The 25586-nt window shown below is 53.5% G+C and overlaps 1 protein-coding gene across 21 annotated transcripts; it reads left to right on the forward strand.

Moving 5' to 3' along the window:
- The first annotated feature begins 84 nt into the window (after window positions 1-84).
- TLE2 (TLE family member 2, transcriptional corepressor) lies at window positions 85-24815 on the forward strand. 21 transcript variants are annotated; one of them, XM_081499870.1, is made up of 22 exons: window positions 1866-1963; window positions 2591-2693; window positions 5141-5211; window positions 5289-5386; window positions 5707-5770; window positions 6232-6276; window positions 8643-8705; window positions 10945-11019; window positions 11222-11402; window positions 12066-12085; window positions 13198-13305; window positions 13669-13713; window positions 14288-14437; window positions 15927-16065; window positions 16724-16884; window positions 17966-18042; window positions 18817-19066; window positions 19402-19649; window positions 19770-19917; window positions 21520-21670; window positions 22929-23005; window positions 24525-24815. In XM_081499870.1, exons 3-22 carry the CDS (start codon window positions 5188-5190, stop codon window positions 24630-24632), a joined length of 2232 nt encoding a protein of 743 aa, XP_081355996.1. In that variant the 5' UTR covers window positions 1866-1963; window positions 2591-2693; window positions 5141-5187; the 3' UTR covers window positions 24633-24815. The 21 variants fall into 21 exon arrangements, with proteins under 21 accessions (XP_081355983.1, XP_081355984.1, XP_081355996.1 ...); XM_081499857.1 differs by lacking the exons at window positions 1866-1963; window positions 2591-2693 and adding an exon at window positions 85-278 and having other exon boundaries at window positions 11219-11402; XM_081499858.1 differs by lacking the exons at window positions 1866-1963; window positions 2591-2693 and adding an exon at window positions 85-278.
- Window positions 24816-25586: the final 771 nt, after the last annotated feature.

Raw genomic sequence — 25586 nt, forward strand, 5'->3', positions numbered from 1 at the left:
GAGCAGGAGCTGGCAAGAGAGAGGCGGCGGGCGGGGGAGCGCGGTCCGGAGAGGGACCCACGTTACTTTGATTGACAGCCCGGGCGGGCGCCGCGCGGGAGTTTCTGGGGCTCGTAGTTTTTCTGAGAAACCCTGCTCCCATCTCCTCTCCCGTTCGCGCCCGGGGAAACTGAGTCATGGTGACCAGCAACACTCTCCCTTCGCCTACACCTGGGCCCATCCCTTCTCATCCGACCTGATGGGAGAAACTGAACCGTGCTGGGAGACTCCGGGCTCAGGTGAGAGTCTCAGTTCTTCCCTGGGCGTCTGGAGTGACTTGACGTCTCTACCTCAGTTTACCCATCTGTGAAATAGGGCGAAAGGCGCTAGTCGGCCCAGCCAGCTGGCCAGGTTTTGCACGGTAGTATGTTGGACTACGGAACTCTTGTTTTTAAGGGAAGACCAGCCAGGCTTAGGAGGTGGCTCGCTTCTCCCTGTCTTTTGGATATAACCGAGCTGGAGTACCCCCGGAAAGCCCAACCCGGGCGGAATCAAGCGTCCATGAGGACCTCAGGCTTCTCTCAGGGAGGAGAGCCACACTCTCCATACCCTGCTGAGAGCGCCTTGCCGCCTTCCGATTGGCCCAGCTAATCCTAGCGCTTTCTGCCATTGGTTGCCAGATTCCTGATCCCCATTGGTCATTTCCCATTGTGACGTCACGGACCCATGTGGGAGCGCCGCAGGCGGATTGGCTGGCGCACCCAGCCAACCACCGCAGAGAAAGGAATTTCCACAGTAGCTGGGGCGGCGAGGCTGATTTAAGGTGGTCTGAGCAATACCGGGTCCCAGTGCTGCTTCTCAGCTTTTTCCTTTAAAAAAAAAACCCACCACATCCACATCATAAAAACCCAGCCAGGAACTGGGGCTGAGTCTTTCTGTGCAGTGGGAGGGAAGAGGTCAAAAGCTAAGTCCCTTTCCCCAACGTTGCCCTTCTCCCAGGGTTTTGTAGATGGGGAAACTGAGACCCAGAGGGGTGGGGCGTGAAGCCCTGGATGGCAAATGAGTTAGCTGGGGAAAGCCTTTCTAGTGAAATGAGAAGGTTGTGCTAGATTGCCCAAGCTGTAACTCACGCCTGGCAGTTCTTTCCCTGCCTCCCTGTCTGGCCGGATGTGGCATTTCAGCGAGTTATCAAGTAATCGGCCGCCTAGGGGTACTCCCCTCTCCATCTTCTCCACCCATCTCACTGACTGCTCTCTGCTGAGCCTCCCCAAACTCTCAAAGCTGCTCCCAAAGCTGGGGTTGCTTCTGCTCAGAACAAACCATCTCCTCCTTCCTGGCAAAGTATACACACTGACTTGTAGCGTGTGTGTGTGTGTGTGTGTGTGTGTGTGTGTGTGTGTGTGTGTGGTTTTGTGGCTTCTCAGGCAATCCACAAATCTGTATTTACCCTCCCATGTGGAGTGTGCCTAGCTGAGGGATCTGAAGACTGATGGGTAAAGGTCCCCTCCTCCAGGAAGCCTTCTCTGTACTCACCAGGCAAAGCTCCTGTTCCTCCTCTGGGTTCCTTCTCAGAGCACTCCCTTTGTCCTGGCACTGCTCACGTGGACTTGCAGGGTGTCCTCAGCTCTGTCTCATACCCCCTGACCCTTGGAACCTCCCAAGCAAGGCCTGGGGCTGGCCCTCGCCAAGACTCCAACATCTTCCCCATGAGGTGGTGGTTAGAGAATAAACATGAATCTGCCAATTTTAAACAGTCTATGTTCAGTATGTGTGTAGTGGGAGATGCCTTTTGGAGAAGCTGCCTAGAGGAGGTGCCTTTTGGGTTGAACTTTGAAGGAATGGATTTTCTCCAGGCAGAAAAGGAGTGGGAGGGGATTCCAGAAAGAGATAATAACAAAAACAAAGGCCCAGCAGTAGCAAAGAACACAGATGAGGTAATCTGGCTGGTGTGGCCTGGGCAGAGTGTTTCAACTGATGGAGAGAGGTAAAGCTGGCTTAGACCAGGTGGTGCAGGACATCTGATGCTAGCCTGAAGATCTGGGACTTTGTCCCAAGGGCAATAGGGAGCCATGGGGTAGCTTTAAGTGAGGGCAGGCCAGACTCAGAAGGTGACAAGAGTGAAAGGTACTCCTAGTGAGAAGGTGGCTTGAGGTCCAGATGGGAGAAGAAGAAGGGCTGATGCAGGCAAGGGGTGTGGGGATGAGAAGTAAGGTTGAGTGGTAGGTGAAGAGGTGAGAAGAGACTAGGATGATGCTCTAGGATCTTGGAGGATCAAGGTGATTAGGGTCTGACAGTGTGACGGAGAGGTCTGGGGAAAGCTGCTGCATCTAGTCGCCTGGGAGACATCCATTAGTGGGGACTTTACCCACAGGGCTGGGTCTCAGGGTAGGGACCGGGGGTGAAGCCAGAGCTTAGAGCCATCTTCATGAAGGTGGTGCCTGAAGCCTCTAAGAGAACATGGTGTCTCAGAGTCTGGGCAGCCAGAGGTGTGGGCAAAGATGACATTCAGATGACTAGGCTAGGAGGAAAGAGACCAGCCTCAGAGAAACACAAGGGTCAGCACGTCGGGAGGGCATGGGGGCAGGGAGGGGAAAGTCCACTCTGTGCACAGGTCCGAGGTGAGGGTCAAGAAGGAGCCGTTGGACTTGAGGAGGTGGAAGCAGTCGAGGATGAAGAAGTGGACCAGAGTGGGGAGCTTTTATCTTCCCAGGGAGGTAAGCTACCTCCTGGAAAGGTTTTGGAATTAGGACTGTACAGATGCCCCAAAACTTGGAATGATGAACTTTTGGCATCATGGAATGCTGGCACCCTCTGTTTCTTAGAATTCCCCAGCAGGAGTGTGGTCAGTGATGTCTGCCTTTAGCTGGATCCAGTGTTTCTTCTTCTCACCCCCCTGCCTGTTCATTTATTGAGTGCTTACTGTGTGCCAGGTTCTGCAGGCACTAAGACAGGTTCTGTCCCAACATGGCCGAGTGAGGGAGAAGAATGCGTGGAGCAACCCACAAAGAAACACAATCATGTCAAAATGAACTCTGATAGGGCCAAGAGAGCAAGAGAGAGAGTACAAAATGCAGTGTTTGAGAATAACAGGGTGGAGTGGGTGGGTGAATATTGCTTAAATGTGTGGCCAGGAAGGGCCTTTCAGAGGAGTTGACGTTGGTGCTGAGACCTGAATAATGAGAAGCAAGGGAACAGCATTCCAGGGAAAGGGAGCAGAAAGTGCAGAGGCCCTGGGGCAGGATTGTACCTGGTGTCTTGGAGGAACAGCAGGAGAAGCCCATGTAGCTGGAGGGGAATGAAAGAGGGTGAAAGTGATGTGAGTTGGGATCAGGGAAGGGAGGGTGGAGAGGGGGTTTGTGCAGGGCCTTGTGGGAAGAGGAAGGAGTTTGGGTTTTTTCTTGATGGCAATAGGGAACCATCGAATACTCATACCCCAGCTTCCCTGGTGGCTCAGACGGTAAAGAATCTGCCTGCAGTGTGGGAGACCTGGGTTCGATCCCTGGGTCAGGAAGATTCCCCTGGAGAAGGGAATGGCAACCCACTCCAATATTCTGGCCTGGAGAATTCCATGGACAGAGGAGTCAGTGAGCTACAGTCCATGGGTGCAGAGTCAGACATGACTGAGCGACTAACATTTTCACAATACACACACACGTATCTTTATCCTTTATCCTTAGAATCTCCCTTCCTCTCTCTTCCCATGACTCCCCATCTTTATCCTTCATGTGTCAACCTCCTCCAAGAGGTTTCTCTCAGACACCCCATATAAGTAGATTCCCTCTAATCTCCATAATTGCCCCCCTAAAGCCTCTTTGTACACACATGCAATTTCATAATTTCCAAGCTGCGATCTTGTTTTATCCACTGATCTCAGAGAAGGCAAGAAATCTGTTCTCCATCCATCCTGTATTCCTTGTGCCTAGAAGGAAGCCTGGCATGTCATAGGTGCTCAATAAATTCAATAGGGCTTTTGTATCCTTCTGCTCACTCACGTACAGACACAGGTGCAGATATTAACACAAGGCCAAGGGTTTTCTCTGTTTGGTTCCCTGTTGAACTCCTGGGCCTGGAGCAGTGTCTGGTACACACTAGGCTCTCCACACATGTTTGTTGATTGACTTAACAAACGACCCTGAAGTTTCTCATGAGCAAGATGGAAAAAAAGAATGTCCCACCTCCCACCTCACTGGATATCTGCAGTCTGCAATGGGAGATGGAGCTCCACCCTCAGAGAGATCTCAGTCTGATGGCAGAGATTCATGTTTGTCCTTAGTGGGACCTCTGTTTTCTAGGAGCCCATGGTCTGAGAGGGGAGACAGCCAGGTCCACTGGTGTGGCCATGGGAACCCAACTCCTATCTCTGGAAGTTTTCTCCGTTCCAGGGCAGGCTGGGGGCTGTTCCTGTGTGTGTAGTCGAAAAATAGCCCATGGCTTGGCCATTTTACAGGTGCGAATACCGAATAATGAGGGCCAGTGAGGGTGGAGGAGCCTGGCTCTGACCCCCAGCTGGACCCTCCTCTGATGTTTTTACAGGTTAGACTCTGTCCCCTGCAGGCAGGTTCTCCAGCCAGCGCTTGGCAGGCTGTTTTCCCCATTCTTAAGTCTAAGCCCACTTCCTCAGAAAGACCATTTCTGGCCCCCTCCTGCCCTCCCCACACCAAGCTACCCTCACAGTGGGTCACTAGGTATTTAATTGGTTTTTCTCTCTTGGGTCCTCGGGAGAGTGGGGAGCGGCGACGTTTGCGGGGCTGGACGCTAGCCTCAGTTTCCCTGCTGGTCCCGGGTGAAAGGGAGGGGGTGGTCCCGGGGCCGCGGCGCGCGGGGCGGGCCGGCCAGGTGGGCGGGCCGGGGGCGGCGGCGCCACCTTAAGGCGGCTCTGCCCGCGGCTCCCGGCCGAGCCCCGCCGGAGGGAGGCGGCTCCGCGCGGGGCCCGCCGCCCGCGCCTCCGAAACCCGCCGCGGCTCGCCCGACCTTCTGCACCGGTCGCGCACCCCACGCCCGGCGGGGGCCTCGGCGCCCCTTGGTCCCCGCGACCCCGCGCGCTCGCTCGGGGGGCGGGGGAACTCCGAGGTCCCCTGCCCCACGCCGCTGCCCCTTCTTTCTCGGGCAGCCCCCCCTACCCGAGCCTCTTCCCCACCCCGCCGTCGCCTGGCTCCCCTAGATCGCGAAGCTCCGGAGTCGTGGCGGGGGGCCTCCCGGATCGGCAGGATGTACCCCCAGGGAAGGCACCCGGTGAGTGGGGGCCCGGGCTGCGGGGAGGTGGGGGGCGCCGGGCGTCCAGGAACTCAGACCTGGGCGTCCCCCGCAAGACCCCGCTTCAGTCCGGCCAGCCCTTCAAGTTCTCGATCTTGGAGATCTGCGACCGCATCAAAGAAGAATTCCAGTTTCTTCAGGCTCAGTACCACAGGTAAGGGGTGGGGGACCGGGGCGCCCCTCCCCACGGGGCTCGCCTGGGGGAGGGGGGCGGGGTCACCAGCGTGCTGGGAGGACAGAGGGACCCCAGGGCCCAGAGGAAGGCTTCCAGGTAGAAGCGTAGGTGAAGAGGACAGCCCGTCCAGTGCTGGGACACTTGGAGCCTGGGAAGGGATGGGGCCGGCCTGGGAGTGGGAGTTGGGGGGCGGGGGAGAGCCAATCTCATCACTGTGGAAACTGGCCCAGAAGGGGTCCGTGGGTGTCTCTCCTGGGGGGCAAGGAGGATGGAATCCCAATGTCCCGTCTCCTCCCCAGCCTCAAGCTGGAGTGTGAGAAGTTGGCCAGTGAGAAGACAGAAATGCAGCGACATTATGTCATGGTGAGGGGGTCATCATATTGGGTGGGAGGCAGTGGGGAAGATGGCTTGTCTGTGAGTTGAAACACGACGGGAATGAACCCCAACTCCAGTACCGCTCTGGGACATGTCCCAGCCGGCTGTGGGCCTCAGTTTCCCTCATCTGTAAAATGGGCTGCTTGGGGTTACAGGCTGTCTCCCAGCTCTTGGAACAATAAAGCGAGGATACCTCCTCTCCTCCTGGGCATCTCTGAGGGGCTGGGGTCTGGGCACTGCTCATCTACCCCACCCCCTGGAGAGAGTGGAGGGAGGGGAGTCCTGCTTTCTCCTCTGGGCTCCCTCTCTGGGCCCCCAAGGAGCTGGGAGGCTCTGGGTCCTGCTGTGATTCCCATGAGTCTGGGGGCTGTTGGAAGACCCAGAGTCACCCAGTGCAGTTGGACATCCATGGCTACGGTGGACACTGCCAGATGGCCTTTCCTTTGCAGTACTATGAAATGTCCTACGGGCTCAACATCGAAATGCATAAGCAGGTAACAGTGTGTTGGGGGTAAGGGTGTCCAGTAGGGAGGAGGGGGGTCTGGAAGCTGTGAGAGGGACCCAGATCTCCAGCAGTCACAGGCCGAGGGAGCAGACGTCTTATCCTGAAACCTCGGGGACCAGGGGCCAGATTTCAGCCTCAAAAATGAGCTTTTGGAGATCTTGTCCAGGAGAGTGTGGGCAGTAGACAGGGGCCAGGCTTCCTTGTAGCAGAGGCCAGCAGCCAGGTGAGGGAGGCCAGGAAGGGACTTCTGTCCTAAGAAGGGGACAAATGGACAGTCTTAGAGGTCCCTTTCAGCCCAGTGTGTCTGACATATGGAGATGGATCCTTAGGGTCTGAGATGGAACCCCTAGGTTCTGATGCCATTTTGAAGGTTCTGAGATTAATGCTAATGATCCAAGATTCTGAGACTGTCTTCTGCGTCTGAGAGTGATCTCAGGGTTCTGAGTCATACCTGAAGGTTCTGAAATCGACTCCATTTGCCCAAGATTAACCCCCAGATCCTGAGGCTGACCTCAAGATTTTCTGATGGTTTCTAAAGAGGAGGCGAGAATTTTATCATGGAACTACCCATGCACCCAGATGTTTTCTAAGAGGATGAGAGGGACCCGGAGATTCTGAGGTTGATGGAATCTTGGGTTCTGTCCATCAGAATATTAGAATAAATTGACAGAGCCTAGGGTCTTTCTGGTGGGTGGAAAGAAGTGAAGGTGAGCTGGGCGTGCCTGGAGGGAGCCTGCCTTGGCATGCTTTTCTGGGTCTCTGTGGGTTCTGTGGGGTCTGGTGTGGGTAGGAGCGGGGTTGTTTGCCTGCAGCATGGTGTGGTCCCATGGGTGCATGAAATAGACCTCTTTATGGGGTGGAAGGCAAGGTGTAGGATCCCAGCTCTGGGAGCCTGGTTCCACCCTCCTGGTATGAGATGGAAGACAGCCTCACCAAGATGCATCCAGCATCTCTGTAACTCAGGCAGAGGCAAACACAGACTGACAGAAAACCCCCTTCCCCACCCACTCACATGCTTCCCCTCTATTCAGCCTCTATGGGGCACTCCTTGCCCAGCCCTGGTCCCAGATGAAACCTACAAGTAAAAACCACACTATTTCTAACCCACTCTCTGACACCAAATGTGTGTGTTTTCGCTGCACAGAACAGTTCTGGAAATCTGACACCAGCTGGGTGTCCCTATGCTTCACTTCAACCCTAACACACCTACCCAGAGTCAGTGTAAACCCCAGCAGTTCAGGGTTAGGGTTAGGGCCCCACAGGACTGCCCCTGCCTCCTGGGCTTCTGACCCACCAGCTATAAATCAGAGTTCCCATAACCCACTCCCTGGTCTGATGTTTTGCCAAAATGGCTCACAGAACTGAGGAAAGCTCTTACTTACATTATGCATTTATGATAAAAGATATGACTTAGAAACAGCCAGATGGAAGAGATACACAGGACAAGGTTATGGAGAAGGGCCTGGAGCTTCTATGCCGTCTCCAGGCACTGCCTCCCAGCACAAACATGCATCCACCCACCAGGAAGCTCTCTGCCACTCCCAGCCCCTCTCCCCTCCTTGGAGGTCAGGGGTTGGGGGTAGGACTGAAAGAAGTTCCATCCCTAAGTGTCACTCAAGTGTGGGTGACATGGACTTATTGTGAATGACAAAAAGATGCTCCTCTCGCCTCTACTATTCTGAAATCCCTAGGGCTGTAGGAGCTCTGTGCCAAGAACAGGGCAAAGAGCAAATGTGTATATATATATATTTAAACTTTTTATTTTATACTGGGTTAGAGTTGATTAACAATGTTGTGTTAGTTTCAGGTATGCAGCAAAGGGACTCAGCTATACATATACATGCAGCTATTCTTTTTCAAATTCTTTCCCCCGAAATATGTACTTCTCATAGCATCACATTCCTGAGTGTGGTATACTGGGATGGCCTGCTGACTGCAGCCCCAGGGCACAGGGGCAACCGAGAGAGGGGCCATGCCTGGGAAAGACCTGGGTCTAGCCAGGGCTTGAACTTGGGACTCCAGGCGGGGGTTCCACTCCCTCTGTTTATGCTGAACTCAAAGCTCCTGGGGGGCGGAGGTAGGTCCCAGTCTGCACTGGGCGGCTGCACCTGCTTTCTGGGGATCTCTGTTGAGTGGGTCTGGCAGGTGGTATATCCGTCCTGTCTCCCAGCTCAAGGCTGCACTGAACATCAGGTGGACAGCCTCTCTGCCAGACTCTCAGCCTATGTCCCATATTTGCACCTGTGGGTGACAGGCTCCTCACCCCAAGCTTTGCAAAGGCTTGTTGTGCCCCGGAGTTGAGGTTGTGGATTGACAGCCTGCCCTCCAAGCCTCCTCCCCGTTGCTTCCTGCCAGGCCGAGATTGTGAAGCGCCTCAGTGGGATCTGTGCTCAGATTATCCCCTTCCTGACTCAGGAGGTGAGTGGGCTACGTGGGGGTGGGGGAGGGGAACTGGAAGAAGGATTCAGGGGGTCTGGGCACTGGCTGGGCTGGGACTTTCGGAATGGAGGCAGGTGTTGGCTGAGAGGGAAGGGGGTTGGTTGGTGCTCAAGCCTGCAGCCAGGCTGCCTCGGTCCAAATCCTGGCTGTGTGGCCTTGGGCTAGTGGCTTTAGAACAGCGGCTACATACAAGGTGGTGAAGATGATGCTAGTGTTTAGTAAACACCTAATAAAAGTCTGTCCCTGGTGCTTAGTCCCTACATTATGCTGATGGAAACCAGCCAGTCACAAAAGGACATATACTATGTGATTCCACTCACAGGAGGTCCCTAGAGGAGTCAGATACACAGAGACAGGAAGTAGGTGGTGTGGCCAAGGACTGGGGGAGGGAATGGGGAGTCAGTATTTCATGGGGACAGAGTTTCCATTTGGGAAGATGAGAAAGTTCTGGAGATGATTGTGGGAATGGTTGCAGGACAATGTGAATATGCTTAATGCCACTTAAACATGGTTAAATGGGTAACTCTTATGTACTTGTAATCACAATAATACAAAAATGTGGAAAGGGGCAGATAAGGCAAGAGAGTGTGAGCACTTCATTGAAACTTAAAAAATAAAGTTAGCCCTTATGCAAATGCCCCAAGCTCTTTGGGACCTTTGCAACCCCCATTCCTGCTTCCATCTGGAACATTCTATCTCCAGATAGATGAGAGGACAGATTCTGACACAAGGTGTCTACACAGGGGGCCCTCACTGTGTTGGAGAACACAAAAGGGGAAAGATGCTCCTTTTGGTTTGGACCCCATCGAAACCCCATCAAGGTTTCTGGGCTCTTGAGATGGAGTGAGATTCGTTCTGTCTGGTCTCAGATTTAGAGATAGTGTTTGAACAAGGTGGCCCAGCATGACAGAGGCCGAACTACAGTAGGAAATAGGGTAAAAGGACTTTGGGAAGGAGTGAATTAAGACACACATATGTGCCCCAGCGAATTCCATGCTTCTAGACCAGGAGTCAGCAAACAACAACCTGAAGGCTAAATCACTGGCCCTTTGCTTGTTTTGTAAATAAAGTTTTATTGGCACACAGCCGATGCCCATTCATGTTCTTATCGTCTATGGCAGCTTTCCCCATAAAATGGCAGAGCTGAGGAGTTTCCACAGAGACCCTCTGGCCTACCAAACCAAAATTATTGACTCTCTGGCCCTTTGCAGTCAAAACATACCAACCCCTGGCCTGGACTCACCCTCACAGGTGTGCCCCATACAGGACACCCCATCAGCATCCTGACACCTCCTTAGTGGGAACAGCCCCAATCTCCATCCTGGGTAGTTTGGGTGCAAAGTGGCATTAGAGAGAACACAGGAGCCACCAGCTATGTGTGGCCATTTACATCTGTATTAATTTTTATTTCTTTTATAATATATTACATTAAATTAATATGTAAATTTCTGCCAAATTAATTAAAGGAGGCATCTCGTTCCTCAGTTGCATCAGCCACATTTCAAGTGTTCAGTGGCTGCAAACGGCTTCTGAATCCAACAGTGCAGTCGAGGATGTTTTATCTCCGTGTGAAGGGGGGGAGAGGAAGGAAGGAAGGAGGGCGGGATGAGGGTGGGGTTCATGGGGGGCCCTTTAGAGACTGCCAGTTTGTATTTTGTGACCTGGTGATTGGTCCATGGCTGCTTATTTGTACAGTGGTTCTTTACTGGGGGTGATTCTGTCCCCAGGGGACACTGGGTGATGGTGGGGACATTTGTGGTTGTCACTACTGGGGGTGTTTCTGACATCCAGTGAGTGTTGGGGGCAAGGATGGGGCTCCACACCCCACAGTGCCCGGGACAGTCCCCATACAGGGTGACCCAGCCACGACATCAGTGGTGCCAAAGGTGGGGACTCTGATGTATAAACTCCGCTTTCTAAGTATTGGTTTGAACTGCACTGCAGTGCTTTGTTTGTTTCCTGATTTTGAAAGGAGAGAAAGAAAATATAATAGAAAGAGCAAGTGAGAGAAGAGGGGCGGGTACTTTCCTGGTGGCCCAGTGCTCCCAATGTAGGGGGTGCTGGTTGGATTCCTGGTCAGGGAGCTAAGATCCCACATGCCGGCAGGGTGTGACTGATACAAAAAGAGGGGGTCCCAGAGGGTGTTGTCTGAGAGGTGGGGTCTCTGATCAGATAAGGGAGCTCTCCTGAGCGGCCCTGACCCCACCCCCACCTCCAGCACCAACAGCAGGTCCTGCAGGCCGTGGAGCGGGCCAAGCAGGTGACAGTCGGGGAGCTGAACAGCCTCATTGGGGTGAGTCGTCTGGCGCCCGCCCCGCCCTCAGTGGTGAAGCTGGGGGTGCTGGGTGGGCAGCTAGCTGCCCTGGGCTCCAGTAGCCTTGGAGACCCCAAGGCATGCCCTCTCTGCCCAGACACAGCCTCTCTGGCTAGGGGAAGCGGGGACTCCCAGGGCCCACCCCCACCCGCCCCTGGCCCACCCCCCTCCTCTCCAGCAGCAGCAGCTCCAGCCGCTGGCCCACCACGCCCCCCCTGTGCCCCTAACCCCTCGCCCAGCGGGGCTGGTGGGCGGCAGTGCCACGGGGCTGCTGGCCCTGTCGGGAGCCCTGGCTGCCCAGGCTCAGCTGGCCGCAGTTACCAAGGAGGACCGGGCAGGTGTGGAGGCGGAGGGGTCCAGAGGTGAGTGGACATCCCTGATGGCAGGGGCTAGGAGCATGGGGAGAGGATAGCAGGAACACTAAACTCATCTAAATGAGAGGGAATGGGACTTCCCAGGTGGCTCAGTGGTAAAGAAGCTGCCTGCCAATGCAGGAGACATGGGTTCGATCCCCGGTCCAGGAGGATCCCACATGCTGTGGAGCAACTAAGCCTGTGTGCCACAATAATTGAACTTGTGCTCTAGAGCCGAGGAGCCACAACTACTGAAGCCTGCACTCCTTAGAGCCCATGCTCCACAACAAGAGAAGCCACTGCAATGAGAAGCTCACCTAACTCAACTAGAGAGTAGCCCATACAGCAGCGAAAACCTAGCACAGCCTTAAAAGAAATAATAAATAAAATTAGAAAAAAAATAAATGTGAAGGAATGGAGGGGGCTGCAGAGTTGCAGGTTCAATTCTGTTCCCCATGGGCTGTGTGTCTTTGGGCAAGTTACAAACCTCTCTGGGCATCTATCTGAATGGTGCAGGGAAGGGATAGTCCACTCCTTGCCAGGGTGTTAGAAGGAGGAGGGAGTTTCTGAGCTGGGAATAGACCTTTATGTGCTGTGGACGGCTGAGCACTCTGGCACCGTGGGATATAACCCTTTTCCTTTCTCTCTCTTTACCTCACCCCCGCCTGCCAGTGGAGAGAGTCCCTAGCAGGGTAAGTTGAGGGGCTTGGGGGACTTGCCCTCTTATCTAACATTTGCTTTGTATTCACATGTGGCTGAAGCTGCTTGTTCTGAGCTGTTAGGGGCCTCAGAAGGAGACCACATCCCGCTTTCACACTGTGTAGCCTTTTGAGGGGAGGGGGTAGGGGGCTGCCCATAAGACTAGAGTTTTATTTATTTCAAATTTTCCATCTCTAGCGATTTTTGCAATAGAATAAGTGAATACATGCCCGGGTAGCATTCCATCCATTCCTCCCTCATTAATTTATCCCTCATCCTCTCCATTTTTATCATCTACAAGAGTGCTGCGCAACAGAAATATCATGTGAGCCCTGTAGGTAGTTTTTAAAAATTGTTTAGTTTTGAAATCATTACAGATGTGCAGGAGGTTGCAAAGAAATGTACAAGGAGGTCCCCTGTACCCCTCACCCAGTGATAACATCTTTCAGAACTAAAATACAATGTCACAGTCAGAAAATGGACATGGGTGCACCCCACCGGGCTTATTCCCACTTCATGGTTTTACATGCACTCGAGTGTGTGTGTGTGTTTTTCCATGCATTTTCAATCACATATTTAACTTTCTGTAAACATCACTATGAATTTTCCAGTAGCCACATTAAAAAAGTTAAGCAGGTGAAATGAATTTCAGCAGTAAATTTTATTTAACACAATGCATCTACAATATTTCAACTTGTAATCAACATAAAAGGCTTTTTTTTTTTGAGCAGAGAAAGGTTTATTGCAGCGCCATGCAAAGAGACCTGCAAGGTTGGCTCATGCCTCCCTCAGAACCCAAACTCACAACATAAAATGGTCTTAATGGGATCTTTTCTGTCTCCAAGCTCCGAATGCATTTTGCACTCAGAGCTTATTTCAGTTTGCACAGGTGCCCTCCAGGGGCCCTTGGGTGATGTCTGGGGACATTTGTGATTGTCACAACACCACTGAATCTTCCCTTGGAAGGTCCTTTTTTCCAGATGAGAAGCTTGGGCCACAGATCCTAATAACAGTGATGGGGATCCTTGGTTCTGGCTGGGCCAGGACCCAGTCTTGGGCTCAGGGCTCTGACTCTTTCTCCTGCCTGGCCCCTGTGGCTCTGCAGAGTGTGTCTCCCTCACCCCCGGAAAGTGTGGTGGAAGAGGAGCGGCCCAGCGGCCTGGGTGGAAATGGAAAGCAGAGAGCCGAGGAGAAGGATCTGTCAGGACCTTATGTGAGTAGAGGGGGAGGCACGCATGGACTTGCGTGGGCAGACGGGGGTAGGGTGAGGCCGACCAGCCTGAGAGGTTGATTGCCTCTGTGGGTCGAGAGCTGGGAAGGAGGTAAGGATGCTCCCGGCCTCCGGCTCTCCCTCCACTGCACAGAGGGTAAACTGAGGCCACACAGCACCTCTTGGGTGCTCAGATTCATCTTCTCCATTCTTCTCCATTGAGAGATTTCCCCCACTGGCCTCCTTTATACTTGAACAAATGAACCAAGCACCAGAATCCCAATCAGACCCTCCCAAGAAGATGTAAGGGGGTGTGGAGGCAGGGGTAGGGCCAGGGTGAGCTCTCTTCCCCTCATGTCCCACCAGGAGAGTGACGAGGACAAGAGCGATTACAACTTGGTGGTGGACGAGGTGAGTCAGGGTCCAGGCTCTTCCTGCTCTGACCTCAGGTCTGATCTGGGCACAGAGCAGGCAGTTGGTTATCTGGGGGAGTTGGAGGGCCTAGGGGGAGTGAGGGCCTGGTGTTCCCCTCTCTGTGGGATGGCTGGGATGGGGGTGCTATGGGGCCAGGGAGAGTAGGGGAAACCAGGACATCCCAGGCTGACCTCCTATCCATAGCATAGGTGGGGAAACTGAGGCCCAGAGAACCCCAGAAGTGGGCAATAGAAATGGCTTCATGGCCTGGTTCTCTGCGTGACTTCAGGGCAGTGACGCCCCTTCCCTGGCCTCACTTTTCCTCATCTGTTCAATGGGGGGAAACAAAACCAAGCCCATATAGAGTTGTTGCTCTGTGTAGCTTATGTCCTTAAACCCATTGTACAGATGAGTCAACTGAGGCACAGGGAGGTTTCATAATCCTTCCAAGGTGGGTCCTAGATGTCCATTCTAGAGGTCAGGGTGGGACACGGGTGGGGTATAGAGAGGAGCTCTCCTTCCTCTGCCACTTCAGCACCACCCCCATTCATCGTCACCTCCTCAAACCCAGGACCAACCCTCCGAGCCCCCCAGCCCAGCAACCACCCCATGTGGAAAGGCACCTATCTGCATCCCTGCTCGTCGGGACCTCGTGGACAGTCCAGCCTCCTTGGCCTCCAGCCTTGGCTCACCGCTCCCCAGAGCCAAGGAACTCGTCCTGGTAAGGAGTGAGGGGGCCTTGAAACTCATTTTATTCATCCCAGGGACCTGAAAACAGACTGCCGCATTAGATGTTGGATGAGAGAAATGAGCCAGGCTGGTGTGCTCCAGCATTCCCTTCCGATTATTTTGCTCCTAAAAATCCACCTCTGCATTAGCCCGGTAATTTTTCCTAAGTGGACTCATTCCATGGAATCTCAATAAATCTGAAAAGGCAACTTTGTAAATAATATTAAAAGGTAACTCACCATCTTATGTGGAAAACAAGTGTCTCTAGCAGTAGATAGGAAGTCAGTGAAAATAAACACAGTGAGTGAAACTACAGAATTGGCAACTGGCCAGGCTGACTCCAGCCCTGGGAGTGTTAAGGCTTTGGGGACACACACACCAGCCCCAACTGTAAGGAAAGATGACTCATACCAGAAAAACTTTCCCCTTGCTTCTCCTGATGTTTGATGCCAGGTGTAGGGGACCACCTGAAAGCACCCCCCCAAACCCCCCCCCCGGGCATTCTCAATTCAGCTCGGTTTGTCCCTGTCCCCAATTCTTCCCCAGACCCCTGCCCTGCACTTACCAGGGAGACTGTGTCGGTTTCTAGGCCTCCCCTCCCAGCAGGTTGCTATGGCAACTGCCAAGGTTGGGGCTCCCATGGCATCTCCTGTGCCCTCCTCCCATGCCAAGGAGATGCAGAGGGGGAGGGGCAGTACTATTTTAATGGAGAAGCCCCCAGAAGGCCCCCCTGTCCCCATGTTGGCCCCAACTACTCCCTGCCATGGGTGTGTGAATGTGGTTGTCACAAAACGTGTGATCCTGTGAAGGAAAAATAGGGTGCAGCCCACACAAGATGAGGATGTGAAGTTTCTTGAAAGGCAAAGAAAGCGATGAACAGAAAGCCGAGACAGAGCTTGTTCCTACATGGAGGTTCAGCGTCCTCTCTCTTCCAGGGTCCCCATGGGGAGGGACAGTGGTGGGGGACATCCCCTCCTCATGGGGAGCAAGTGGGCGCCCAGCAGTACTAGGGTCTTGCCTTGGGAGCACGCTGTGGTCTCCTGCTTGCAGAGCCCATCCTAGAGTTTGGTCCTCTGCTCTAAAGGATGTGACACCCTCTAAGTCTGTGTACTGCCTTCTCTCGTGATCCCCATGGGCCCAGCTTGCCCCAGGTGTGTGAATGTTCACTGCCTTTCTTACCCTGCAGCTGCATCATATACCTTATCACACACATGCGCAGTTCTCCCAAGACTGCGTGGGTTCCTGTGTGTGCACCCCGAGGGCCGATGCTCAGATGTCAACCTGGCGTTCGGATGTGCACGGATGCCCACATGGGTCCCATGCTCAGGGGGTCACCTGTGGGGCCTGTCCCCAGGTGTCTGTGTATACCTGCCATGAGCCCTGGTCTGCCCCAGGTGTACCTGCTCTCACCTTCTGCCCAGGTCCTTGGGCTGCAAGGTACCAGGTGTCTGGTGGTGTTCAGTCCTGCCCTTTCCCCCCAGAACGATCTTCCAGCCAGCACTCCCGCCTCCAAATCCTGCGACTCCTCCCCACCCCAGGATGCATCCACCCCTGGGCCCAGCTCGGCCAGTCACCTCCGCCAGCTAGCAGCCAAGCCTGCTCCTTCCACAGACAGTATTGGTGAGTCCCTGCTCCCTTCTGGGGAGTTCTTGAAAATGGGGGTGGAGAGGCAGGAGGTTTGGCTTACAGCCCTGGCATTACCTTGCCCTTTCCATGACTCTGAGCTAGACACTGCCTTACTCTGGGCCTCTTATTTCTTCATTGTCTTGGCTTGATGACGGCAGAGGTCAACTGAGGCCCAGACAGGGGAAGTAACTTTCTTGGGGGCTCCAGTACCCTAGAAAGACGAGTTTTGGAGTTACACATGCTTGGGTTTGAGGTCAGCTTTGGACACTTACCGGCTGTGTGACCTTGGGCAAGTAACCTGACTTCTCTGAGCCTTACTTTCCCCATCATTATTATGGGGGTTGGGGTAGAGGGAGGGACTCAAGATGGGCAAGGTTGGAGATTAGGGGTAGAGTAGGGGAGGTTTGAGAATGTTCCTGAGATGTTGCTGGACAATTGAGTCTGGGTTTTGAAGGATGAGTATGAGTTCAACAACTGAAAAAGGAAAGGGAAAGGCTTGTTGGCCAGAGTGAACAGCATCTGTTAAGTGTCTAGAGATAGGACAGGGTATGGTGGATGCTGTGCTAGAACATGAGAGTCTTGGAGCTCCCCTAAGGCAGTTGGACCTGAGCCCAGTGTGTCTGAAAACCTGTCTTTGTCTCTTCTTACTCAGCCCTGAGGAGTCCCCTGACCCTGTCCAGTCCCTTCACCACATCTTTCAGCCTGGGCTCCCACAGTGCCCTTAACGGGGACCTCTCCGTGCCTGGCTCCTACGTCAGCCTCCACCTGTCCCCCCAGGTCAGCGGCTCTGTGGTGTACGGACGCTCCCCCATGGTGAGTCCTCAGGGTGAGAGATGCCAGGTGTCAGCAGGACCCAGGGTCTGGGGGCTGGGAGGAGAAACCAGTTACATGTGGAAAGACCAGGGAATGGGGAAAGTGAAGGGAGTCCTGGCTTGGTGAGTGCATGTGAGAAGATGATCTGACGGTTTCAGTAGCCCCACAAGCTTAGTACAGATAAGCACCTGTGACTATGGAAAAGACAACTGTGATCATTCTGCATTAAGAGAAATAAAACCCCAGACATGGAATGTGAGGGTCCCCTTCAGCCTTCTGGCAGATGGTGTACAGTAGTTTGCCCTGATTTTTGCGGGACTTCGACGATTCTGGTAGCTTGCAGAGAAAGGACTAGCCCAGGGAGAGGACGGAAGTGATATCCATGAGGAGGAGCTAAAGGAGAGGCATGAGACCCCCAAGCTGCAGCAAGGGGAAGAGACTAAGTCTGCATGGGCCCCAGTACTGGGATGAATCCTGGCTAGAGTGAGCCATCCTGAAGTGGGTGTAGATGCCTCCAGAGGGAATAAAATGTCTGTCACTGGAGTTATCCCAGGCCAGAGGCTGGATGGGCACTTGCAAGTGACATTGTAGAACAGAGGTCAGCAATGTTTTCTGTAAAGGGCCAGATAATGAGCATTTTTGGCTTGGCAGACCAGTTGGTTCCTATCGCAACTACTTGACTCTGCTTTCATAGCTCAAAACCATCATAGACAATATATACAGGAATGGGTATGGCTGTGTGCCAATAAAACTTTATTTACAAATACAAGCAGGGGGCCGTGGTTTGCTGACCCCTGTTCTGAGCATTGGACAGGAGATTCATCAGGATCCCTCCAACTCTGGGGTGCTAGGATTCTTCAGCTAGAGACCTTGGGGTTCCCTCATGTGAAAGCCTCCACTTTCCCATCTGTAGGATAGGTAGAGAAGAGGGCACCTCCCCTTTCTTGGGAGGGGCTGATAAACAAATTGGTGGGGAGGGGGTCCTCTGATAAACAGAGAGGGATGTGGCAAGTGAGCATGGGAGAGGCAGACATGGGTTTTAGTCACCCTCCCCGTGACACCCCCATTGGTGTTTTGGCAGATGGCATTTGAGTCTCACCCACATCTCCGAGGGTCGTCCATCTCTTCCTCCCTCCCCACAATCCCTGGGGGAAAGCCGTGAGTACCAGGGTGGCACTCCCTGCCTCCTCTGAAGTGCTTATATTGTGGGGTGGGGGTTGGGCTCTCCCTCTGCCTGTTGCAAAAGTCTCTTCTGTAAGATAATTGGGGCTCCCAGAGTTGCTGCCTGGATAAAGAGATATGTAATAAGCAAGATCTAGACCAGGGGTTATCAGCAGGGTGTAGATTTTGTGCTGCCCCTCCCCCAGGACATTTGGTGAAGTCTGGTGATATGTTTGGTTGTCACACCCCAATGCTTCTAGCCCCTAGAAGTGTGGGACCCAAGGATGCTGCTCCATACCCAATAATGCATCCCACCCCAGAGAATTAGCCTGCCCCAAGATTGTAGAACTTTTCGCCATGAGGAGAACATTCTATACTTAGGGCTGTCCAGTCTGAGAGCCATCCGGCATCTGTGGCTATTGAGCACTTCAAATGTGGTCACTGCAACTGAGGAACTGAAATTTTACATTTCTTTAAATGTAACTGGCCCCGTGTGGCTGCTATTGGACTGCGTTGTCTGGAACTCACAAGGCATCTTCCTGGATCTTCTGTTTCACCGACATGTACTAAGTGCTTGCTTCCCACGCGCCAGGCCACAGCCGGACCACTTCCTCTTTTGTATCCCGCTGACCGTGCCACATCACCTTTGATCCTGGGGCCCTGTCCCTAAACACATGCGGGCACAGGCAGGGGAAGACCCCTCCCTGCCCTGGGGGGTGAGGGTAAGGAGGGTCCCGGCTCCTTGTGCATCATGCCCCACCTCCCGTCCAGGGCCTACTCCTTCCACGTGTCTGCGGACGGGCAGATGCAGCCGGTGCCCTTCCCTTCTGATGCACTGGTGGGCGCGGGCATCCCGCGGCACGCGCGGCAGCTGCACACGCTGGCGCACGGCGAGGTGGTCTGCGCAGTCACCATCAGCGGCTCCACACAGCACGTGTACACGGGTGGCAAGGGCTGCGTGAAGGTGTGGGATGTGGGCCAGCCCGGTGCCAAGATGCCAGTGGCCCAGCTGGACTGCCTGGTGAGGGTGGGGCGGGGCCTGCAGACAAGGGAGGGGGATCTTGCAGGCCAGAGGGGCAGGGCTTATAGGCCACCTAGGGGTGGGGCTATAGGCCAATGGGTGGAGTTTATAGGCCAACCAGGGGAAGAGCTCTTAGGGCACCGACAGGTGGAGATTATAGGCCAACAGGACACGATTTATAGCCCAACAGGTATGGGGTTTATGTGCCAATAGGGTGGAATTCAAGGGCCAACCAGGGGCAGAGCTTATAGGCCAGTGGGATGATTTCTTCAGCTGGGCTCCTGTAGGCTTGGCTGGAGGTCCCACCCACTGTCCTCGCTTCTCTCCCCTCCCAGAACCGGGACAACTACATTCGTTCCTGCAAGTTGCTGCCTGACGGCCGGAGTCTGATTGTGGGCGGTGAAGCCAGCACCTTGTCCATCTGGGACCTGGCGGCACCCACTCCTCGCATCAAGGCAGAACTGACCTCCTCAGCGCCCGCCTGCTATGCCCTGGCCGTCAGTCCTGACGCCAAGGTCTGCTTCTCCTGCTGCAGCGATGGCAACATCGTGGTCTGGGACCTGCAGAACCAGACCATGGTCAGGTGGGTGGCCGGTGCCCTGTGACCTCGGGCAAGCTCCTGCCCTCTTCTGTTGGTGCTGCCTGGGAAGACGCTAAAGCAGCACCACCTCCAGGGTTGACACCTGGGCCCTCCTTTCTCCAGGCAGTTCCAGGGCCACACTGATGGGGCCAGCTGCATCGACATTTCGGATTATGGCACTCGGCTCTGGACAGGGGGCCTGGACAACACCGTGCGCTGCTGGGACCTGCGGGAGGGCCGCCAGCTGCAGCAGCATGACTTCAGCTCCCAGGTGCCACATGGGGTCTGGCAGAAGTGAGACACAAGCTCCAGGAATCCAGCCTCCCTTCCTCCCCCCCTGAGGCACCCAGATGCCAGACAGGACCAAACACCTACTCTCTGTGTCCACCTTTCTTGTCCTTGAGACACATCCAGTCATTCCTCTTTAATCAGTCCTTCAAAGACAGACACAGGGAAACACAAAGGAGATGATTCATATTAAGCTGTGAGGCTACTAAGACCCTCAGATCATTTTCCCAGATGATCTTGCCAAGCCATTCCCCTGTTCCTTTGTCTTCTGTATAGCTGGTTTCTCCTTCCAGCCTTCAACCTCTTGACCCTCCTGAGAGCTCCTGACCTACCCCCACCCCAGGACTCATCACGGAGGAGCTGCTGACCCCAGGGGATAGATGGAAGCTGATGTAGGAGCTGGACACAGAGCGGTCTCTGTTGGGGGTGCTCTGAAAATCAAGACTGAAGGATGTAGTAAAGGGGATGGACAGAATCATGGGGCTCCCCAGGGCTGAGCAAATAGTCAAGGACAGGTCTTCAGGTACCTTGGACCCAGATCCTGTCTCCTGCTGCTTTGCGGGCAGGTTGTGAGCTCCTTGGCATGTTTTTTTAAGGCCTCTGTGCTCTAGTCTTACACACACCATGCCCTGTAACCCCTCTAGATCTTCCCACTTATTGTTCCCTCTGACTGACATGCCTTTCCCTTCCTTCCTCCAACTGGGTAAACTCCTACCCATCCTTCAAAACCCATCTTCAATTTGCCTCCTCCTTGAAGCCTGCTGGGAACTAGCTTCCAAACTCATTTTACCTTCTCTTCTCTTTAGCTTGAAGCTTCCTTTGACAGGGACATCAGGAGTGCAGGTGGATACAGTTGTCCATCCCCCGTCCCCAACACTTAGATAGGTGGCTTCATATCTGGTGATCCCATGGTGAATATCTCCCATCCCGCCAGCCCACCCTCTTCTTTATACAGGGATGCTTCTATATGGCTGGGAACACGCAAAACCTTCTACTCTTCTCTCTGCTGTGAATGTATGGTTCTTTCCACATATGTCTCATTTATCAGGAAGACTTAGAAAGGCTTAGGATTGAAGAGGGCCTTAGTGCTCTCTGTGCTGTGCTTGACGTGGCGCACAGACTGACGAGGCCACTGCATCCTTTCAAATCAAAGTAAAAAGAGGTGTTGGCAAGTGGGGAACGTTCCAGGCTGGGAGTCAGGAGGCCTGGTCTTTCTCGGACTTGCTCTGTGACCTTGAGCTGGACGTGGCCTCAGCTTCCCTTCCACCATCTGTTCAAGGGGAGCTGCGGTCCTCCCTGGCTTCACCCCCTCCCTACTTCCCTCCTTCCCTCCCAGAGCTGTTGTGCGTTCAGAGAAGATAATGGATGTGAGGCCCCGGGGCTCCGTGTAATTCTGATTAATATTAATGATTCGACACGCAGTTGCCTGCTGCGCTCCACTCCAGGCCCAGGGCCAGCTGCCTCTCCATGCAGGAGCTGCAGCAGCAGAACGTTGGACTGCTCCCCTCCTCCCCAGGACCCCCAGCTCTGGGCATCCCCCCACCACATGCCAAGGGGTTTTTTTGTCTCCTCTCTTCACCCCTAGATTTTTTCCCTGGGCCACTGCCCTAACCAGGACTGGCTGGCCGTTGGCATGGAGAGCAGTAGTGTGGAGCTACTACATGTCCGGAAGCCCGAGAAATACCAGCTGCATCTCCACGAGAGCTGCGTGCTGTCCCTCAAGTTTGCCTCCTGTGGTGCGTCTCTGGGGCTTGGGCGGGGCCTCAAGGAGCTGGGGTGCTGGGGCAGGGTTGTCAAAACCCAACAACAACAAAAACCCACAACAGAAAAAGAGGATGCCTGATTACATTTGAATCTTAGATAAACAACACATCACTCCTTAATAGAAGTATGTCCCAAGTATTGCATGGGACATACTCTAACCAGAGGTCCCAAGCCTCTGGGATCTATTGCCTGATGATCTAAGGTAGAGCTGATGTAATAATAATAGGAATAAAGTACACAATAAACGTCATGTGCTGGACTCACCCTGAAGCCACCCCCTCTTATCTCCTTCCCCATGGAAAAATTGTCTTCCACGAAACCGGTCTCTGGTGCCAAAAAGGTTGGGGACCGCTGCTGTAAAGGACAAAGAATTTGCTAGCATGTCTCAAGAACCTTGTGGGATATACTTGTACACTAAACAGCATACAATTTATTAGCATAAGTATGTCCCCAAAATGCATGGGATATGATTTATACTATTTTAGTGCAGATAGATCTCAAATATTGCATGGGATATTACTTACACTAAATTTTTTGTTATTTTCAGTATTGATATATCCTAAGTATTTCATGGAACTTACATATACTTAAAAAAAACAAACACACAGAGGGACTTTCCTGGTGGCCCAGTGGCTTCCAATGCAGGGAGCCTGGGTTCGATCCCTGGTCAGGGAACTAGATCCCACATGCCCTAACTAAGACCTGGCACAGCCAAATAAATATTTGTTAAAAAACAGATAACTATTTGGGACCCACCTGTACTAAAGATTATCCGTGGTTGATCTTAGGTTCAAATGAAACTGAGCACCCTGGTTTTTCCTTTTTGTTTTGCTTCTTTCCCCCCATTTTGGCCATGCCACACAGCTTTTGGGATTTTAGTTCACCGAGCAGGGATTGAACCTGGTCCCTCAGCAGTGAAAGCACAGAGTTCTAACCACTGGACAAGTAGGGAACTCCCTGGGCACCCTATTTTTATCTGGCCACCCTCTCTTGGGGCTCCCCCTTCTTGAAGGTCAGTTGGAGCTCTTTGGGACCTTGGGTTCACCATCTGGAACCCAGGGGGAAGGCTGGAGCCTCAGCAAAGGGGCTTCCTGTCTGCCAAGGGAGGGCAGAGGTGCAGGAAAGGGAGGGGAGAGGTCAGACCAGGTTACCCTATCTCTGTCCGCCACCCCCAGCCCTGGCTTCCTCCAGTCCACCACCCTCCTGAACTCCTCCCCCTCCTCCCCCCAGGGCGGTGGTTCGTGAGCACGGGGAAGGACAACCTGCTTAATGCCTGGAGGACGCCGTACGGGGCCAGCATCTTCCAGGTACTTCATGTCTGAGGTCTCTGCCCCCCAACCCCCAATGCAGGACACCAGGTGCCCCAGGACCCAGAGAGGGGTGGGGGTTGAACAGGGGAGCGTCCTCACCAGCCTGGAGCTACTAAAGCAGGTGGTCAGCCTGAAGGCCACATCTGTGCACAAACTGTGTTATTAGTTGTGATAAATCCATATAAAATTCACCATCTTAACCATTTTTAAATGCACAGCTCAGTAGCATTAACATTCACACTGTCCTGCAACCATCCCTACTATCATCTCCAGAACTTTCTCATCTTCCCATACCGAAACTCTGTCCTGATGAGACACTGACTTCCCATCCCCTGGCCCCACCATCTACTTCCTGTCTCTGTGGATTTGATGACTCATATGAGTGGGATCACACAAAATTTATTCTTCTGTGTCTTGCTTCTCTCACTGAGCATCACGTCCCCAAGGTCCATCCATGATGTAGCAGGTGTCAGAACCTCCTTCCAGGAGGTTAATATATAGACTAATATTCTACTGTGTGGATGGACCATACTGTGTTTATCCATCACCTGTTGATGGCTACTAGGGTTGTTTCCACTTCTGGGCTGCTGTGAATTGTGCTGCTGTGAACATTCATGTACGTTCTCCTGTGCATGCCTGTTTGCATTTCTCCTGGGCAGATATCTTGGAATGGAATTGCTGAGAGTTGTTAAATCTTTGGAGGAACTGCCAGACTCTTTCCCAAATTTTTCATTCCCACTGGCAATATGGAAGGGTTCCGATTTCTCTCCATCCTCCACAACACTTGTTCTGGCGTCTTTCTTAGAGCCATCCTGCTCGATGAGGAACGGTTTTTACATTTTTTAAAGGGTTGTGGGGAAAAAAAATAGTAGATGATGTAACACTGACTGATTTGGTCCTTGCACTTACCAGCCAGAGCTCACTGGACTTAAATGAGCTTTCAGGTCAAAGCCTGAAAATTTACCATTGGGCCCTTTTCAGAAGTAGTTTGCTGAGGGAATTCCCTGGTGGTCCAGTGGTTACAACTCTGTGCTCTCACAGAGCACAGGGATTGAGCTTGGGTTCAATCCCTGGTCGGGAACTAAGATCCCTCAAGCTGCGTGGCCTAAAAAAAGAAAAAGTTTGCAGAGCACTGGTGTAGATCATCCTGCTTTAAGCCTTAGCTCTCTTCTGTGCTATGTGACCTCATGTCTGATACACACCCTCTCTGAGCTTCCCAGGAGATGGTGGTTCTCCTGCTCTAGGGAACTGAGGTCCTGCTCTTCCTGGGAGCATCATCACTGTTCTCTGGAAGAACTGTTACCCTCCTTCCCTCCTCACGGCTAGGCTCCCCATGTTGGGCCCCCGAGTCCTGTCTCAGCTCCAGCCTTGACCATAGCTCACCCTTTGGAACAGGCGCTGCCCCAGTTTCCTTGCATCTTCCCTCTGAACGTGCAGGTGGCCAGAAGCATGAGCCAGGCCGTGCTGGCCTTGGCCATGCCTCACTCTCCCCTCCCCCGCCCCCACCCGTCCACAGTCCAAGGAGTCCTCCTCCGTGCTCAGCTGTGACATCTCCGGGAACAACAAGTACATCGTGACAGGCTCTGGGGACAAGAAGGCCACCGTGTATGAGGTGGTCTACTGAGACCCCCCTCTTCCGGCACCCCTGGCCTGACTCCCAGGGGAGAGTCATTCCGAACCTCCCCCCTAGTCCTACCATGAGCCCTAAATCTCATCCATGCTCTGGTTGACCCCTCGTGTCCTCCCCTGCTGGACGTGGGGCCAGATGCACAGAGGGACCTTGGGGAAATAAATGTATTTATCACAACTGCCTTTTTGTCTTGGGTTGGGGAACTAGGGACATTGCTCATCCTGGAGGGACAGGGTAAGCAAATGGTGATTTCAGAACCTAACTTAATGAGTGGAAACGTGCTGGCTAGCAAGAGCCACAACCTGTAAACCAGTCTGTCCTCCTCGGCTCAGCTGACATTGGAGCTGCATAATTCCCGGTTGCGGAGCCCTGCCAGGCCCTGTGGGGTGCTGAGCAGCATTCCAGCCCCTACCCACTCAATGCCAGGAGCAGAGATGTCCCCAGACATGGTCTCCTGGGGCTTACATTCACCCCTGGGGAGTAGAAGCCCTGGTCTAATGGGACACGGGTATCTTGGGAAGGACTGAGGACCCACTCCTGGGGCTGTGCAGGCAGGGCTGGGAGCATCTCTCCATGAGATCAGAAGAGCTAGCTCAGTGGAGCAGGAAGGGCTCCAGAGACTTCCCTGGCAGTCCAGAGGTTAAGACTCCACGCTTCCACTGCAGGAGGCATGGGTTCCATGCCTGGTTGGGGAACTAAGATCCCTCATGCCACACGTGCTAAGTTGCTTCAGTCTCTTTGCAATCCCATGGACTGTAGCCCGCCAGGCTCCTCTGTCCATGGGATCCTCCAGGCAAAAATACTGGAGGGGGTTGCCATTTTCTCCTCCAGTTGTGCCACACACTCAAAAAAAAAAAAAAAAAAAAGCAGGGGGCTCCATGTCCAGTTCTCTTGATGGCAGAGGTCAGTGGCTCTGACCCAACTCTCAGGAGAGGTGGACTCAAATGT

The sequence above is a fragment of the Giraffa tippelskirchi genome, chromosome 6, assembly GCF_054371585.1.
Source record: "Giraffa tippelskirchi isolate mGirTip1 chromosome 6, T2T-mGirTip1v1.2.pri, whole genome shotgun sequence".
In the NCBI taxonomy this organism is placed as follows: Eukaryota; Metazoa; Chordata; class Mammalia; order Artiodactyla; family Giraffidae; genus Giraffa; species Giraffa tippelskirchi.

Bases quoted from the DNA above. Each gene is read 5' to 3' on its own strand.
- TLE2 (XM_081499855.1), top strand. From the start codon at position 5,188: ATGTACCCCCAGGGAAGGCACCCG. The intron at 5,387-5,706 runs GTAAGGGGTGGG...TCTCCTCCCCAG, and splicing joins CTTCAGGCTCAGTACCACAG to CCTCAAGCTGGAGTGTGAGA. The intron at 16,066-16,723 runs GTGAGTCCCTGC...CTTCTTACTCAG, and splicing joins TCCTTCCACAGACAGTATTG to CCCTGAGGAGTCCCCTGACC.